Source organism: Symsagittifera roscoffensis, chromosome 9 (assembly GCF_963678635.1).
Source record: "Symsagittifera roscoffensis chromosome 9, txSymRosc1.1, whole genome shotgun sequence".
NCBI classification, from domain to species: Eukaryota; Metazoa; Xenacoelomorpha; order Acoela; family Convolutidae; genus Symsagittifera; species Symsagittifera roscoffensis.
In genome coordinates this window covers 28397226-28412538 of record NC_087070.1, presented here as the reverse complement: position 1 = coordinate 28412538, position 15313 = coordinate 28397226, and the positions used below count along the sequence as shown (strand labels likewise).

General features: G+C 37.8%; 1 protein-coding gene across 3 annotated transcripts in view; it reads left to right on the top strand.

Moving 5' to 3' along the window:
• LOC134854321 (protein rogdi homolog) overlaps window positions 1-8083 on the top strand; it is a 438231-nt gene extending 430148 nt beyond the window's left edge. For all 3 annotated transcript variants that reach the window (XM_063870529.1, XM_063870531.1, XM_063870530.1), the window contains exons 9-10: window positions 7235-7365; window positions 7679-8083. In XM_063870529.1, coding sequence (XP_063726599.1) covers window positions 7235-7365; window positions 7679-7955 — 408 coding nt within the window. In that variant the 3' untranslated portion in view covers window positions 7956-8083. The remainder of the gene's footprint in view (window positions 1-7234; window positions 7366-7678) is intronic.
• The last annotated feature ends 7230 nt before the right edge of the window (window positions 8084-15313 follow it).

The following is a 15313-nucleotide window of genomic DNA, read 5'->3' as shown; positions in this document are numbered from 1 at the left end:
CAAACAATTTTTTTCAAAAAAAATTGAAATTCCCAACCTTGTAGTTGGGGGCTATTAGAGTGCTCTCAGGGGTTGCGAGCCTTGCATTTTATTAGGATTGTTTAAATCTTTGTAGTTTTCCAGATATGACGCTTTTTGTGATTTTTTCAAAAAATTTTCACAAAACTTAAACGAATTTTTTCTTCAAAACTTGAAACACTCAACCCTGTATTTGGGGGCTATCAGAGTACTCTCATGGGATGCGAACCTTACCTCCAATTCTGACTGCTCAAACCCTTGTAGTTTTCGAGATATGACGTTTTTTGTGATTTTTTCAAAAAAATTTGATTTTTGTTTTCAAATATTGAATTTCTTTGCCCTGTAGTTGGATGCTGTCTGGGTACTCATAGGGGTTGCAAATCTTGCCTTCAATTTTGACTGCTCGAATCTTTGTAGTTTTCGAGATATCAGGCGTTTCATGATTTTTTCAAACTTTTGAGTTAACTTAAATTTAGAAAAAATTCACTAAATTTAAATATCCCAACCCTGTAATTGAGTGCTGCCAGGGTACTCTCAGGAGTTGTAAATCGTGCCTCAAAAAATGACTACCCAAATCTTTGTACTTTTCGAGATTCGACATTTTCGAGATTTGACGGAAAATAGGAATTGAAAAAAATTTTTAAATATGAAATTAGCAACAATGTAATTGGGTGCTTTCAGAGTACACGAAAAGCCTGTAGATCTGGTTTCCAATATATGCCGTTTTTCATGAGTCGGTGAAAAATTCGAAGCATCGGCGGTGCGTTACACGCTAGTTGTTTTTAGTCTACCAGCCCGGAAGCGTAACCAGGTATTAATTAATTAACTTGACAAGAGAGCATATAACCAGCACCCGTTAAGCTCTGACTAACTTGCAGAAACTCAGCTTAAAAATTGAAGCGCACGTACAGTTTGTACCCACAATCATGTGATTGCTAGACACCATCACTACTGGAGCGACAAAATGCCACAAATTGGTAGCTAATATTTGCCCTTTGTCGAGAGACTATGGCGCATATAGGGACCGTGAAACTCAAGATCTGCAGATTGGAAGATCGATTCCTGCTCATAGTAAAACTGAGTTTTCACGAATAATTTTTACCTTCTCTTTCCTGATTTGACTTACTTTTAGGAGCTATTTTTCGCCGGTTTTTGCTTGCGTTTTCAAAGCGCAGCTTCGCCTGTGTAGAAAACTTTCATGTTTCACATAGGTGAATTTTTTTACTCTGGGAGTTTGCAGATAATGAAGCGACCATTGCGTAGATGCTAGGACAAAACTCACAATTTCCATGTCGGCAGTTCAGTTTCAGTGCATATCATAAATTTGATTTTCGTGTTTTTACTATTTTTCATATATCCTTTTTGTACTTTTGACAATTTTTCCAAATCAGTTTTTTGGGCCTTTCAGTGCATTTCAGTCTCGACATGTAAATGGGGAGAAAATGGGATTATATTTTGTTTTCAAAATTTTTTCAAGTTTCAATCAATCTATTTGGGCGTACCATGACCTATGAAATTTTTCATAATTGAAACGAACTGTATAATAAGCGTTTTCGGTCTGTGGAAGTCTACCCAGGAGCTAATTTCAGCATCATTTGTTCAAGTGTTGTTGAGCGCACCATTATTGAGTGAGTTTGAATTCAACCCACGCTTACCGACTTGGTTCAACCAACTTTAGCGGTCTGAGAGTTCATCGAATTTTAAACTCTTAGTATGAAACTTAAGGAGAGTGATTGTGTGAATTTAATTGATCGGTTGAAGCGTATCAAGTTGGTTCAGAAGCGATTCTATTTATTCATGTCTCTCTATTATCAGTTGAGTTCAACCAACTCTCAATGTGTCAAACACGATTGGTTCTCATGATATTAGTTAGTCGTATCCATTAATGCGATGCTATATATGTCTATATATGTCGAATGTATTTTTGGTAAAAAGTTACCAAAAATGAAACACTGGAAAGAGAAAGAAATGTATCCCTAATGACATGTCTTTTTTTTATGTATATTTTCTATATTTTCCTCACTGATATTAATTATACATACCAGCTAAATTTTAGATAAAATGTCGCTCAATAAAATCTTAAAGAAATCTTTTGCCTTGCACCAATCCACAACACCCACCCTTACCGAGACGTGAAACTGTTAATCTGTAGCTTGGAGAATCGATTCCGGCTTATAGTGAAACTTGAGTTTTCACGGCTTATTTTACAGGCTTATGATGCTCACATTTTCCATGTCGGCAGTTAAATTTCAGTGCATATCATAAATTTAATTTTCGTCTTTTTACTATTTTGGTTGTATCGTTTTGGTACTTCTGACATTTTTCTAATTTGTTTCTTTAAGGCCCCTCAGTGCATTTCAGTCTCGAAATGTAAATGGCACGAAAATCGGGATTGTTTTTTGCTTTTAATCCTTCAAGTTTCAATCAATCTATTTGGGCATTTCATGACCTATGACTATAAAGATCAAAAATTTTGACATAATTGAAACGAACTGTATGATAAGCGTTTTCAGTCTGTGACAGTCAACCCAGGTAGCTAAATTCGGCAGCATTTGTTCAACCCACTGTAGCGATCTGAGAGTTCATCGAAATTTAACTTTTAGTTTGAAACTTGAAGAGAATAAATCTACGAACTTACCTGAACTGATGAAGCTTCTTAAGTTGGTTCTGAAGCGATTTTGTATTTGTATGTTTCATCATTATCAGTTGAAATAAACCAACTAATGTTGTGTCAAAGACGTTAGATTTTTGCGATATTAATCAATTCTATCCACGAATTCGATGCTATATATGTCGAATATATTTTTGATATGACAACTATAATTATCAACTAAAATTTAGGTAAATTGTCACTAACATCAATTTCAAAAAAATCTTCATAATAAATCTTTCGCGTTGCACCGATCCACAACTGGTGTCCAGACTGGAAAATTGAAATGAATTATGGCAATAATTCATTAGATCGTTCGAAACGTGAAAAGACAATGGCCTGGCTGGTTGCTTTCCCTGGGAGTGCACGCTCAGAGAAAATCGACAAGGCTGCAGACGGAACGAATCACGCAAACTTTCAAAGTTCAAGTATCTTCCTCAGCCAATGTGGAATGCAAGCAATCATGAAGTCTTGTTTTGTCAAGAAACCTGAGCGAGATGATGTTCAATGAGATCTACATTGTGGTACGAAACTACTGCAGACCCAGATTACATGTGGTCGTTGCCGTACGAGCCATGTTCCTATCGACAGTTCAGAATCAAGGAGAGTTTGACGACGACTTTCTTGGAAGGCTTCGTGAAGCTGCTCGGTATTGTAAGTTTACAGTACTTAACAAGACCGCTGATGCCTAAGACGAGATGATACGACTGAAGTGCATCTCGGGATTAAAGTCAGCAGACTCTAAATGCAAGCTACTTGAGGTGAAAGAGTTGAAACAGTCTAGCTGAGATGGAAACTGTTTTACAGTTAAGCGATTAATCACAGCATTTTACTGGGACCTCCAATGTTAACATTTAAGAATAAACTGCATACAATACTAAGTCAACTTTCATAAAACAGGAAATGTTAAAAAGGGGAGTTGAAAGTTCTGAGAACGGCATTAAAGAAGAAATTTTTTTTTGTATCAAGTCTCATCGGCATGGCCGCTGCATGGGAAAGTCTCGTCATTGATGGCACTGAAATGGACACAGCTGCTAATACAACGATGATATCGTCGAACATCTGGTAGAAGCTTGTAAGACCTACTCTAGGTTGAAATATTCGGTCTCTTGAAGCATACGATGGACACAATTTACTTCAAAGGAACAGCAATTCCTGACTGAACATGGAATAGTCGAATCTACTCAAAGCTACCCCTGGCAGTTGTGTGATCGAAAATGGATTTTGGTTTTCTTGGGAGCGATCTCTTACCAACTCAGTACTCGATACATGGGCTCTCAGGGACACTGCCGACAATCAAGGGATACAAGGCCCAAGTGAAATTGAAGTCAAGCCCAACCACTTTTTTTGCAAAGGACGCAAAATTCCGTTGCCGATACAAAAAGCAGTAACTGCAAAGCTACAGGATATGGTCAGACGGAGTCCTCGAGCCAGTGTTGCCCGGAAGAGTTACCATTTGTGTGACAGAGAAAGAAAAATGTTGACCCTAGACTTCGTGCTGACTACACTGGCAAAGTAATGGATGAAAACTACCCTTTAACCGACATGGAGAAAGTTTTCAACAACTTGCATGGAGTCAAGTTTTTCAAGAAAGATGACCTCTCAGACGCTGGCCATCAAGTTGAAATTAATGATGAAGCTTGAGAAGTGAGCACAATTAGTACCCAACAGGGCCTGTTCAAGTTGTGTCGACTACCTCAAGAGTTGAGGAACTTTTCCTCGATCTTTAAAAACTGCATCGAGAACACTCAACGGAATCAAAGGCGTGGTTATCTTCCAGGACGACCTGCTTGTCTGCGGAACATCACGCGAGCAATACGAAAGCGTGGACGACTCAGGGAAAATAACTTCACCGTCAATGAGATCAGGTCAAACTCAAAACCACCCAACTGTTTTGTTGTTAGGCTATTCAATTAAAGCTGATGGAATCAAGCCTGATGATAGGATTGTTGAATCACGAAGATACCGCGAACCACAAAAAACTTCCTTCATTTGATGGACTGGAAAATTTTAACGGACGAATGATTCCGAACTTTGCGACCAAGATGCTCCCGCTCATTGACTTCCGGATTCAAGTTTTCGAATGGGCAGCCCAACGCACTATGTGCTTTCAGAGTACCAAACAAGAACTCTGCTCAAAACCAGTAGTGCAACCCTACTCCTTAGACAAAGAAGTGACTGACCACCGATGCTTCAGAGCAACAAGTTGGCGGGTTATTTCGCAAGAAGGGCATCTAGTGATCTACATTTCAAGGAAGCTATCACCAGCTGACCGCAATTATTGCAACATAGAACGAGAAGCTTTGACAATCATGTTTGTTGTCAAACGAGTGAAGCAGTTCTTACTGGGGTGTAAGTTACTCTAAAGACAGATCACAAACCCTTGCAGTACCTCATTGCTCCAGACGGAGAGTTATCAAAAACATGATCAGCTAGAATAACCAGATGGGCTATTGCGCTGATGAGATTCGACTATCGGTTTATCAGTTAAAGTATGTTCCAGCAGAGCAGATGCAGTGATTAGAGATAATGCGAAGAAGCTGAATCACACTCAAGAAGGAAACTGAAACCTTGACAACACGAGAAGGCGTCATCTACAGGGAAGTTGTATCTTTCATACCGCCGAGATTCAGAAGACAAATTAAGGACGGCGCACCCAGGAAGACAAGCAACAGAAATGGCGCTGAGAATGGTTGCTTGGTGGCCTGGCATGTCACAAGACGTGAAACGACTTGTCTAAGATGCGAGATCTGTCAAAAGAACACACCATCGCTTGGGAAATAACTTCCATGTTGCCAGAAGCCGACGTATCGGAACGATTTCATACGGACTGGGCACACATGAAAGAGCATGGACACATGTTGTTTGTTGCTGATGCAGGAAGTGGCTCGATTGAAGCATTCCTGGATAATGACATAACTACTCGAACTGTCCAAAAATGTCTGTCAGCATTCCTGGCAAGATTTGAAGTACCAAAAATCCTAGTCTCTGACAGTGGATCCGAATTTGTGGGCCATGACCTCAAAGGATGGAAGTTTCAGGGAATTGACAGAATATAATCACCGATCTACCACCCAAAAGCAAATGGACTAGCAGAACGAGCAGTCCAGACAGTTAAACATACCATAAAGGCATGGGGGAAACTTATCGGTCATTTTGTATGTATTTCTCCAACGAGTAATAATGACGCATAGAAACGCTACTTCCAAATTGAAGAGGAAAACACCAGCAGAACTTGTTCTGGGACGAAAAATCAGAGAAGCACAGCCTGCAACTTTCGCCATTCGACGTGGAACCATCACATTCTTGATCCAATCCAATCAATCAGGAACGGACTGTTCTTATAAGCGACAATCAGATTGTGAGATGCAGTCAAGAAACCAATACCACAGATGGAACGAGTAACATTGTGGATGATGAATTAGTGCAATATGAAAATGAAAAGGAACCTAGACCAACTCCAAACGATCGGAAACCAAACTCAGACAAAACCAAACGGTCTTCAAAATTCGGAAAACCAACGAAAAAATACGGAGAGCCCATACCGATGATGTTAAAGCGTAATAAATTGGCCTAGAAACGATTCTATCTTTATTGATGTCTATTTATTATCAGTTGAGTTTAATCAACTGTCGCAATGTGTCAACCATGATAGGTTCGCATGATAATAATCAGTCCTATCCATGAGTGCGATGCTATATATGTCGAATGTATTTTTGGTAAAAATTTACCGAAAGTGGGAACGCGTGAACAAAAAAGAAGTTTAACCCTAATGACTTATCTTGTTTTTTCTGTAGACTTTTCCCACTGATATCAATTATACATACCAACTAAATTTCAGGTAAATCGTCGCTCAATGAAGTGTTTATAAGAAATCTTTTGTCTTGCACCGATCCATATCACCCACCATTACCGGGACGTGAAACTGTTCATCTGTAGCTTGGAGGAGCGATTCCGGCTCATAGTAAAACAGAGTTTTCACGGCTTATTTTACTTTTTTCACTGATTCAACTTTTTTTAAAGAGCTGTTTTTCGCCGGTTTTTGCTTGCGTTTTCAAAGCGCAGCTTCGCCTGTGTAGAAAACTTTCATTTTTCACATAGGTGATCTTTTTGACTCTGGAAGAGTGTTTGCAGATTATGAAGCGACCATTGTGTAGATGCTACGACAAAAATCTCAATTTCTATGTCGGCAGTTCAATGTCGGTGCATATCATAAATTTGATTTTCGTGTTTGTACTTTTTTCTTGCATCGTTTTTGTACGTTCTTCTGCTGATTGATTTAAAAATATGGTGGCCAATGTTGTAGTGGTGAAAAAAAAGTTTTTCTGAGCTTTTTCTTTTGGTCCTTTCAGTGCATATCAGTCTCGACAAGTAAATGGGGCGAAAAAAGGGATTTTATTTTGTTTTCAAAATTAGTTCAAGTTTCAATCAACCTATTTAAGCATACCATGACCTGTGACTATTTATGATTTAAAAGGTTTGCCATAATTGAAACGAACTGTATGATAAGCGTTTTCGGTCTGCGGAAGTCAACCCAGGTAGCTAAATTCAGCAAATTTTGTTCAGGTGTTGTTCAACCCACCATTACCGAGTGAGTTTGCAGTAATCTTCACAGTCCTGAGAGACCGCCTGGTGGTGAATGCATTCCACCTGCAGCCGCTTAAGACGTCCTCTGACAACCGGAAGATAGAGCTCAGGTACATGTATACAGGCGATGACGCCCAACACTACACCAAACTACATACAAGCCTATATTTAACTTTACATACAAGTAAAATCAATTTCTATCTTTTTAATTTTCAGGTTTGTCAGTGAGCGTAACCAGTAAACTGTCATCGATGATAGTTTACTGGCTACCCGCATTGACAAACCTGAAATTGTTGAGGCTAAAAAATTTCTGGCTTCGGCAACAAACAAACAATTCTAGATTCTTCCAGTGCGTCCTATCAAACAGATTAAAAGTTTTGAGTGACAATTTTTTTTGCATTAGTTTGTTTTGTTGTTGTGTAGATTGGCTCTCAGCCAGGGAAAAGTTGAGATCGGGAGTCGTGCGAGTGAGAGCACCCCAGTGCCATGGCTCACATCCCTCATCATGGCAATCTCTTTCTGTCTAGAACAGAGTCAGCTGATGAAGGACAAGGTCGCCATGTTCCAGCAGTACCACATTGCAACCAATACGACCGCGGTCTCCTCGTCCCCCTCCACAGCAGCACAATCAATCCACAACTCACACAAGTCAAAGCAGGGCACAGCTACTTGTACTCCCATCGAACATAACAATTACTGAACTCAACTTCATCTAAATCAATAAATATAGCGCCTGGACCAGCAGTTCTTTGTTTTGAGAGTTGTTTTGCTGATTGCTTTGTCATGTTGTATTCTAGACTTCACGATAAATTAAGTTTTCACTTTAAATGTTTATTAGATTTTTGACAGAAGCGCGCGTAATGTTATACATGTTCACTTTTTATCCAGCTCAAAGTTCTAAGTTAATGCGTAAATTAAACAGCCCGATCTAGGTATATCCGCGTTGATCCAGCGAATTCTTTGCTGTTGATATCTAAGTGGCAAGAGTTACTGAATAAGGCATCAGATTAGGAAGGCATCATATTAGAGGGTTAGGTCCACTGCTTGCGCAAAGTTTTTTACAGGCAAGGTTTACAGGCGGAATATCACTGGTTGGAGTTTTTATATGGCGTTTTAACTAGCAAGTTTTGATGATATGTTACAATAGGTGTTGTGATGTGTGATATAATTTCAACTCAATGAACTTTCGACAACCATTTCATTTTTATAATCGACCTCATGTTGAGAATCTAGTTTTACTTAATTTGAACGAAAAATTGTTGCCATTCAGCTTTTAAGAAAATACACTGAAAATTAGAACTGAAAAACACAGGATAAAGCTTTAGAAACACTAACAATGAATTGCTCACAGCAACTAAAATGACACTGCGTCTAGCTAAACCAGACCAACACTACGACTTAAAGATGCTAAATTCAACCAAGCAGGTTTTGTCTTGATGATTGAAGATTACGTTAATGAAAACAACAAAACAGATAAAAACAAAGTCGTATGCACCAATGTTCGGCTAGCAGAAAAGTCAATTTGAGTACTCACAGATAACTTGAGCCTTTCAAGCATTTTTGAGGCCATAAATATACACCCATTATTGTGGAACTTTGTTGATCAACTCCTCTTTTAACATAGGCTTAGCGCTTATACCCTGCAAAGCAAATGCAGCAGCTGATTTTTCATCACGCATGCATACTGATCCAACACTATTAATTGTACTGAAACTGGCAGATAGAATCCCAACACGAGAAATTGAAGTTTCAATATTTGTAAAAACTTCAAATGTTTCCTGTTCATCAATTTTTGGTAAACAAACAGTAGAAAATGAAATAATTACACTTGAAATCATTAAAGCTATAGAGAAAACCAGAAATCCACATGTTATCAATGAATTGACTAAACACAAAATAGTAATGACGATTTCTGTAATTTTTTGCGTATAAAAACGAAAGTCATGAAATTGAAGCACAAAATTCGGTTGATATACTTTTAATGAGTATTTCACAAGCAACATGGAATGGCGACAAAAATGAACAAGGCAAAATTTCATCACTTCAATTTGTAAAAAGATGGAGAAAAGGAACACTATTCTTGGCATCATTTACACACCTTATGAAAAGAAAAAATAGGCAAAACAGTTGCCACGTCCGAAACTGGACAATGGTCATTTTTTTCTGATACAAGATAAGTCCTTCTTAATCAATTTTGTCTTCTCAAGCATCATAGAAAAGAGGTTTTATACCGCATTCACAATGCTTCCACAGCCGGTCACCTAGGAATGTTCGCACCGCAACAGAATTTCTTAAATTGTTCTATTTTTCAGGTGTTACTGATTTTTTTTCAAGATGTACGCAATTGTTTAAAATGTCTTCAAACAAAACGTTCTTTGAACATCCGATTAATACAGCTTTTACAGGAAATAACTAGTCTTCAATAATTTCCGGGCGATATCTTACAGATTGATTTAGTCGGACCATTTAAATCACCGATATTTGCATGCGCACTAACAGCTATAGATATTCTTACAATTATTTTTTTTTGCAGTTCCTTCGATAGATCCTAGAGCAAAAACAGCCATCAAAGCTTTGATCTCGATATTTTTCAAGCATAGTAACCTGAATATGTTTTAGCATAATTACAGGCTGATCCTTTGGCAGGCTGATCCTTTGGCAGGCTGATCCTTTGGCAGGCTGATCCTCAAGTGTTACCATTGCGTTGACAGTGCCAGTATAACATTTTTGAGGGTGCAGCGTGGTTCAATGTATTTCAAACACAATCACTAAAACATGCTTCAAAATCTTGGGAAAGACTTTGAAGCCAGTGGCGTCTTTTGGGAAAGCTCGGAAAGTCATTTTCGTCGACCTGAAAAAAGATTTTTTTTCAATATTTTCGCAAAGAAACCAGGACCAGATAACATCCTCCAGTTTCTATAACTACGGCAGATTTACAAAAACCGCCATATTAAATCCTAGAAAATTCTAAACTGCTTTGTATTTCATATGTTATCTGAAATAACAACTAAAATTGAACAATTTTGGCTCTTAAAAGTCATTTTTTGAGCAGTTTTGAAGAAATATTTCAAACCCACATCTGAGAACTTTTTCAAAGAATCAGATTTAGTTTTTGTAAATTTTTTCTGCATATAGACCTGTCTGCTTGCGAAGTTGTCTACTTACTGCTCGCATACTTTTTTTAGGACAAATCATTTCAGATACTAACTCGTGAACTTTTTCAGCGGCATGTCGGAAATCATAAAGCGGCTGTTATTACATTTAATGTAAAATTATGAAATTGACGCTCAAATTAATTAGGAACAACGTAATTTTGACTAAATCAGATCAGGCAATTTAAGTAACCCCAATTAAGCAAAAGTCCAAGTAAATTGTTCAATTTAAAGCTAAAAACTTTAGCGAAATTAGGAGCAATAAAAGACATGAATCTATCTAACGATTCCAAAATCTGGAGATTTTGACTGCAAAACACATAGGATAGCCAAGGCTACCGGATAGTTAATTAAGAGGTCAGTTGGTCAAGTCCACAGGGGAATGATTTAGGCGCATTTCTCACCATGTTACTTGATAAATCACAATTTAAAATATCAGTGTGGGGTGGATTCGAGTTCGTTTCACTGGTCTGAGAGATTAGTTTTTAACGGCACGGCCATATTTCTTACAATGCGTGCAATTATGGGATTTTTTTCAGGTAAAAGTCCAAAAGGAGAACACCAGAGCGGATTTAACAAGCGGACGAGGTTTCTAGAACGGCGGAACGGGTGACGATAACTTTGCCATACATCAGCGAAACTATGCAAGCGAGGGTGTACTGGCCCTTTGGGCTGTTCTAATCAACAATTTGGTGTACAACATAAATTGTCTGAGCAGCTTTGAAAAATACCTCAAGATAAAGTTTGATAACTTTTTTCAACCAATGAGATTTAATTCTTGTAAAGTTTGTTTGCATATAGCAGTAAAATAATACAATGCCTACTTTATCTGAAGTACAGTTTTGTTAAGGATGTCGTCTGAAAGTTGGAATCACCAATCATTCGATAGGAAAAACAAGGCCCGATAAACCAATTATCTTTCTACAAATTCCCAGACGTTATACCGCTGGTTCCACTATTAGCAGAAGTTTCGCCGTGGTATAGTTTCGTATGGACATTGCTTTCATATGCGAGACCCTGGCGTTGCCCTCGACAAAAGAAACCTAAACTTCTTAACCTCTCCAGCGCGAGCACGAAAAAACGTACGGCGCAAAATACCTGAGTGGACTCACCGAATATGTGTTACCGTTATTTGGTTATTTTCAACCCGCTGATCAAAATAGTTCCGCGAGAGACCGATATGTCCCTGCGAATGTAATTCAGACTTCTACTTGTTTTAACATCTTCAGGTAGTGGTTCGTCCCTTTTCTGGCCTCTTAAACGCCAATTATTTTTGAAGAAGTTATTATGGTTTCACAGTATACGGGGCGACAAGTCAGATTGGGTCGAGCCTGAATAATACAAAACTTTAAAAAGAACGTTGCGTGACGGGAAAATTAGGCGTACGATTGCTACCGCGACCTATAATTTAGAGCGCTTCGTGTTGTCCCGTTTCAAGCTTTACACATGAGATGACGTTTCTAGACTAATTGGTTTTCCTAGCTCAAAAACGTAACTTTGTAAGTGTGAAACCAGCTAGTTGAATTAAAGCAACCAGATCTTGACTCATCTTAAACGCTTTTTCGTGACTCTCGATGTAATTGAGATAGTCATATAAGTAAACTTTTAGGGCGACAAGTGCGATTGTTTCGAAAATGTACATTACAAAATTTAAAATCAAACGTTCGATGACTGGGTAATTAGGCGTACGATTGCAATCGCGAACTATATTTTAGAGCGCTTTGTTCGTAGCTCAATAAGATAACTTACGAACTTTGTAAGTGTAAAACCTTCTTGTTTAAGTAAAGCAAGTAGGTCTCGACTCAGCTTAAATGCTTTTTCGTGGCCCTCGATAGGAGGCGTTCAACAGGGGTGCCGGACATCAAGCCGACGGGACTTCAAGCCGAATCGTAAAATTAGGGACTTGAAGCCGAATAGTTCTTTACAAACTCGTAAAATATGATTAATTTGAAAACTTTTTTTGAAGAATTTCTGAATTTCTTGATCTTTCTTCACAAGTTATTGGCGTTTTCATAAAATTTAAGCCTCCAAATGATGTTTCGGAAAGTTGAAACGTAAAACATGGTTGAAGGCATTTTTCATGTTTATAATTTATGCATTTCAAAAACCGGCTGATGTTATTAACGGATGCCAATCACAAGTGGTGCATCGTCATGAATAACGTTTATTATGGACTAAACTTGCCAAAATTTTTTAAAAATAACGTTTTACAGATGATAACATAGTGTTTTGAGGTGCTTGTAAAGTTTTAATTTCGGCTTGAAGTCCCTTCGGCTTGAAGTCCCGTCGGCTTGTTGTCCTAGACCCGTTCAACAGTGCCGAAGTACAACATTGCCGAAAAAGGCGGGAAAATATCAGAATAATTTACACGCATATTCTAGAGAGCGGGAAATTACTGACGCTAATTATCAAAGAAAATTACTCCAAGTTCGGCGCCAAAATGTCTGCAACAACAAATTAAACAATTATTTTGGCGCCAAAACGTCTAAATTGCAAATTTTTTCTCCCAAAGTCTTTAAGTGCCACTTAAGATTGTAAATGATCGCTGTTTAATTTTTGATTGCCGCACTTAATATGTTTAAGTTTGTTCAAATTTTTGGCACTGTTGAACAAAGTTTTCATTTTCGGCACTGTTGAACAAAGTTTTCATTTTCGGCACTGTTGTACTTCGACACTGTTGTACTGCCCCCCTCGATATAATTAAGATAGTCATATAAGTAAAAGTTTAGGGCGACGGATGCGATTGGGTCGAAGATGGACAATACAAAACTTAAAAAGGAACGTTGCGTTACGTGGTAATTAGGCGTACGATTGCAATCGCAACCTATAAATTAGAGCGCTTCGTGTTGCTCCATTTCAAGCTTTACACATGGGATGACGTTTCTAAACTAATTGATTTTCCTAATTCAATAACGTAACTCACTATTTTTGTAAGTGTGAAACCACCTAGTTGAATTAAAACAACTAGGTCTTGACTCAGCTTAAGAGCTTTTTCGTGGCTAACGATGTCATTAAGTGAAAGTTTCGCATTACTGAAGAATCCAGCTTCCCGATAAACGGATTGGTGTTTTTGTCGTTTGCTGTTTAGCGAAATTAGTTGGTGTACTGGATTGCGTCCACATCTGATATAACGACTTTCCGCCGCATTAAACGCAGAAAAGGCTCATCACGAAGAGAAGGCAAGAACCTACTTGCTTCAATATTGGACGATATGGCGAATCTGTGTTGCCGGAAGCGTCTTATCACATGCAAAAGATTCTGAATTAAGTCTGGGCTAACCAACATTGACTTGATCAACGAGTGACCGTAGAACTTGGAGGATCCATTCAATGGTTTCTTGGAGTTGATGGGAGTTTTTTAGGGTGGAACCACTCTCGATCACTGAGGCGTTTAGTGTCATGATGTGCAACTTTGATTAAGTATTCTTTCGATAAGTCCTCCTGATTTGGTTTTGAATAAGTTACCTTAAAATTTATGCCTCTATCCAGGCTTTTCTCGGGCCACTTCAATTCTACAACATGACAGTAATTAATTTCGGGAAAGCATCTAGATTCTAAGGCAATTGATGAAACTAATGGACCGCTTAATAGCAAACTATTAGTGAACCAGCAGCAATCCCAGATGGAACCTGATCTAAACTACATTTTATGATTGGATAAATTAGATATTTTACCAATGTAAAGTATTTAATATTAACCAATCATGATCCATCTAACTAACAATCCACTTATTTGTAAGTGCTGAAATTACTTGTAATTTCAGCACCAGAGAGATTTGAATTTAACTTAGAAATTAGTTGAACTCTCCCGAGTACTTCAGCAGCCGCAATAAACCAGTATACCCTAGATCTATTGAGCCTAGCAGAGACTAGTTAAACAACCTGAGACTAGATAGTATAAGAGTAAGATTAGGATCGGTATTAGACTAAGAAGTTGCACGAATCTATCCGGCCGAAAATAAGATAGCGTGACGAGCAGACGGTGTACCCTATCCGAAATTACTCTATGAGTTATACCCATCCATATAACTCATCTGGTGCGACCATAAGTCTCGAACAAGACCTTAATAGCTTAGCATTAACCAATAATAGATTAGAATTTAGACAAAACATTTACAAAATGTTATACGACAATAATTTAATCGAAATGTCTCTACGACTCAATAGATCAGAGCCAATATTCCGAACGATAACAGAACTACCCGGAATTGGAAGAAGACCTCGAACCAGAGACGACATACGACAAAGCAGAAACTTACCATATAGTTATATGATAGTTCGGCAAAAGCCAGAACAAACTTTTGTATTTAGAATACTACTAGCAATGAATTTAGATTTTCATTTGCAAACATAAAATCTTGAAGTCAATCTTCATGATCATTTCAGGCGCTAAACAAAATTATTAATATACAATAACGATTGATAAAAAGATCTCAGATCGTTTTCCAAAATTCTGCAGTAATATACAAAACATGTTTGAAAAATATTTATTGAAAAATCAAAATAAAAATTAGTAGCATGACAATAAATGATTAGTAATTATAAATCATCCTGTTGTTCCAGCTTCATCGCCTAAACATAACAGCAATCATAAGCTCACTAATATCATAAAAATACTAAATCTATTCTTTACACAAATTTAAAACATTTTAAACTTAAATTCACTTAATTTTAAAATCAGATCATCAAGGCTTATCCTTGGATCTTAAATCATTTTCTATTTAATTAAATTTAAAACTTGATCATCAAGGCCTATCCTCGGATCAAAAAGAACAACTTTGTTCTCCCCCACCCACTAAACGAGTGTCTAACGACCTCAAACGTCGATTCACTATCCAACCCTTTCTAAAAACCCAGGACTAATAGAAATTTTTGAACAAAACTAATCATTCAAATTAGGATAAACAG